Below are 3,687 nucleotides of genomic sequence, written 5' to 3'. Positions count from 1 at the left end.
TGAAATGAGGCTGTCAGTTGTCTAACCTAACAAACTGCCTAATTAGGTTTACATTTTTTGTTATTAGACTTTTGAATGGCCGAGGCAGAGTTAAATTTAACATTTTGGATTGTAGCCGCTTTCCACTCGCCTAAACACTCAATACCGGTTTGTTTATTTTTCCAGCATCAAGAAAGAAAACCAAGGCACTAGAAAGCAAGCACACTTAAGTATTGAAGATAATTACATCTTAAATTTTGTCTGAACTGTATATTGTAGCATACTTAAACCCATTCAAGGAAAAAATTGGCAAATTGAAAATTCTCCCATTAAAGATTGATATTTTTGCAAACTGACAAATTTAACGATTTCGGTACCCCTCCCCAAAAATGCAATCACATAAAATAAATCAATACTATTTTGAATTAGCTCTAGAAATCACACTGAAACTGTTACATTTACAAATGTTAAATTTATTATAACTAAAATGAATTTAATTGTTCTCAGATTTGGCCACCTTATAGCTCCGTTTAAGGAGGGGATTTGTTAAAAACAAAAATGCATTATAACTTGGTCAAATTACTTTCACATTAAGGAAAACTTCTAAAAAGGAAAACAAGAAAAGCAACTCTTCAGTTTCACATAATTAAAAGAACAGGAGAAAGCACGCAAGCTACATATAGCTAAATTTACGAAACCAACCAAAGCCAGGGGGATTTCTCTTCTGATTATGTGTCATAAAAAGGTCCACTGTCTTATATACACATGTATATAATGTTACATTCCATCACTGTAAAAAGTCCCCTTTGCCCCCTCCCCCAAAAAGTTTCAGTCTAGTCTCCAAATTTGGAAAGCGGCGCTCGCTCCTGCTGCCGGTGCAGTTCGTTCTCGGTCAGCAGCTGGAGGTTCTCGGCGCGCAGCCGGTCCAGCTCCAGCTCCAGCTCCCGCACACGCGCGTCGTCACCACCCAGCCGCTTGCTCTCCAGCCGCAGCCGGTTGTTCTCGTCCTCCATGCGCGAGAGGCACTTCTCCAGTTCCAGGTACTCCTTGATGAGCTCCTGCTTGCTCATGTTCTGCAGGCTCTCCGTGTGGTAACGCTCGTACGTCTCCGAGAAGTCCCGCTGCAGAAACTCGCTGCCGTCCCCTCCCATGCCATCGCTGCCCCCATCCTCCTCACCCCCTTCTTCCATGAAGTCGTCATCGCTGGTGTCGTCGGATTTGGCGGCGGCCCGCTTGGAGTACAGGCCGGTTTTGAGATCCGGTTCCTCCTGGTCGTGATCATCCATGAGGAACTGCGTGGTGTTATAGGGCGCGACCGGCTGGCCCTTGGCGAACATCTCGGCTCGGATCCTTGAAGCTCGAAGGCTCTGTTTCTCGTCGAACTTTTTCTTCTCCTCCCAGGTCAGCTTGTAGTACGGTTTCCAATGCCGCTTCTTCTTGGACGGGCGTCTCCTATGCTTTTTCTTCCCCAGCTGTCTCTGCTGCTGTCCCCACTCCTCTTCGCCCCCTGCGGCAGGAGCCCCCAACTTACTGGCCTCGGAGTCATGACAAGGCTGGGCGAGCAGCTCGGCCTCGGGCGTCGGTTCCATTTCTGCCGGCGGCGGGAAGTCGCCGCCAGCGGACGAGTCGTCCCCATTCTGGCCCTTCTCGCCCTCTCTCAGGCAGCTAGATTCTGGACAGGCCTGGGTCTGCAAGAGAGGTGGTTGGGACTCCAGGCTCCCTTCCCCCTCCGGCCCCGGACGGCCACCCAACTGGGGGAACGCTCTCGATTGCCACCTACTGTCCTCCTCGGGCACCCGCTCCTCCGCGCCTGGGGGGCGCTCAGGGTTCAGCTCTTCCTGGACAGCAGCAGCACCTGTACAGTTGCTAGTTTGAGGCTGGTGTTGATATTCTGACAAGAATGGCTCGGCCATGGCTAGTAGAGTCCTCGAAGTTTAAGAAATTTTGGCTAGTAAGTCCTTAAGGAAAAAAATGGGTTTTTCTTAAAAAAAAAAAAGAAAAGAAAAACACAGTCCAACAGAGTCCTCTTCAGTTTGTAATTCCTGCAGTGACGCCTTTAGCTAGTCCTTCTATCAGCAAACTCCAATTGCAATCTGGGGAGCTCAAGTCAGTAAAGGGTTAAGCGCCCACAGTGCGGCCAGCTAGCGGGTCCAAGGGGGTGCAGCGGCAGGAACAGTACGTAATGTGCGGAGGTGGGCCTCAAACCTCCAAGCGGAGCACCCCAGTAAAGGAGTTGGTGAGCAAGGTGATGAGGGTAAGTCCAGTGCGTGAAACCCAGCCCCGAAGGGGTTAAAACTACCGATGACGCTGCCTCCGAGGGGCCAGATCCACAAAGGGTTAAATCCCCTGCCGCAGAGCCCACAAGGGGTTAAAGTCCCGGCGCCACCGCCTCCCACTTCCACGGGTGTCGCTTCCACCCAAGCTCCCAGTTCCCTAGGCCCGGCCGGAGCCTCAGCAGAGGACAGACAAACTCATCTCCCCTTTGGCTCGATGCTCTGCTCTGCTCAGTTCTCCTCCGCCTCCTCCTCTTTTCCTCCCTCCCTCCTCCCCCTTCCCACAGCTCCTCTTCCGCCTCCTCCCCCAACTTTCCCCCCCCAACCTGCCTCTCCACCTGCCAACTTCCAACTGCTGTCTCCCAGCCCTCTGCGCCCCTTTTATATAGAAGCTTGTTCGCCCCGCCCGTGCGCATGCGTAGCGGAGTTCCCTTTGCGGGGCGCCGGGAGTCGTAGTTCTTATCTTTCGGGCCCGCAGGCCTCGCGCGCCGTGCGACGTAGCCAATCCCAGGACACGTAGGGGGCGTCTCCCTGGCCACCTCCTTCCATCGCTTAGCCCTCGCTAAAGAAACGCGAGCGGCCATTGGTGAAAAATCACACGACTCGCTGAGGAAGGACGGCCAATCGCAGAGAAGATGGGGCGGGTTCTGGACCGTACCATTCTGTTTCAGGAATACGAGAAGATTCGATGGCCTATGAGAGTCCACACAGAATATTTTTACGAAAAGGTGCGTTATAAAGGCTATTATCGTATTCTGTTCTCAGCGGAAGGGTTCCGAAGGTTATGAACCTTTATTAACTAACGCAAGAATGGTTTATTCCTAAAAAGTAGTCCCTAAAATGTAAAAGAATTAAATCATATAAAGAGAGTCGTCGGCCCACGGCTGCTAACTCGCGAGTCTTAAGATTACAGAAACGGCTTCAAGGCGGGTGGTGAGTGCCTGAGACTGACACTTGCGGAAGGATATCGCGAGCACATTTTGTAAAGAACGAAAAGCGCATGAAGAAGTAAACAAATGAAGAATAAAAAGTGCCGCCTTAAAGGGACAGTGTGACTGCGTTTAGCGCCGCAGGCTGGCACTAGGCCCCGGAAGACTAAAAGGCGGGTTCGAGTCCCGGTGGCGCCGACTCCCGGACTGACCTCGGTACCCTTAGCTGAAGGTGGCGGAGTCCCAGCCCCAGCCTGGTCTCAGAAAGCCGCCCCCGCCCCAGGGGCCAATGCAAACTGGTGATTCGCGGCCAAGGCTCTTCCCTGGGCCAAGATCGGAAAGCCGGGGCCGGGGGCGGGCGGGGGGGTGGAGGGGGAAGCGGGGGAAGGCCTCGCTCCCACGCCTCAGCTTCTGTCGAAGAAAATGGCCTCCTGGGGCCGATTTGGTCTTTTCACTTCCGACCGAGATCATTTCCTGAACCGGGACAGAGGAGGTCCGGGCCAGCC

At 52.6% G+C, this 3,687-nt stretch overlaps 1 protein-coding gene across 1 annotated transcript; it reads right to left on the bottom strand.

The window, feature by feature from the left end:
- Positions 1-431: 431 nt before the first annotated feature.
- On the bottom strand, positions 432-3,687 carry HEXIM1 (HEXIM P-TEFb complex subunit 1). Its single transcript, XM_003778818.5, has one exon. It carries the CDS (start codon positions 1,890-1,892, stop codon positions 813-815), a length of 1,080 nt encoding a protein of 359 aa, XP_003778866.1. The 5' UTR covers positions 1,893-3,687; the 3' UTR covers positions 432-812.

This window comes from Pongo abelii, chromosome 19, assembly GCF_028885655.2.
Source record: "Pongo abelii isolate AG06213 chromosome 19, NHGRI_mPonAbe1-v2.0_pri, whole genome shotgun sequence".
NCBI lineage: Eukaryota > Metazoa > Chordata > Mammalia > Primates > Hominidae > Pongo > Pongo abelii.
The sequence above is the reverse complement of the archived record's forward strand: the minus strand, read 5'-3'. Positions and strand labels throughout refer to the sequence as shown.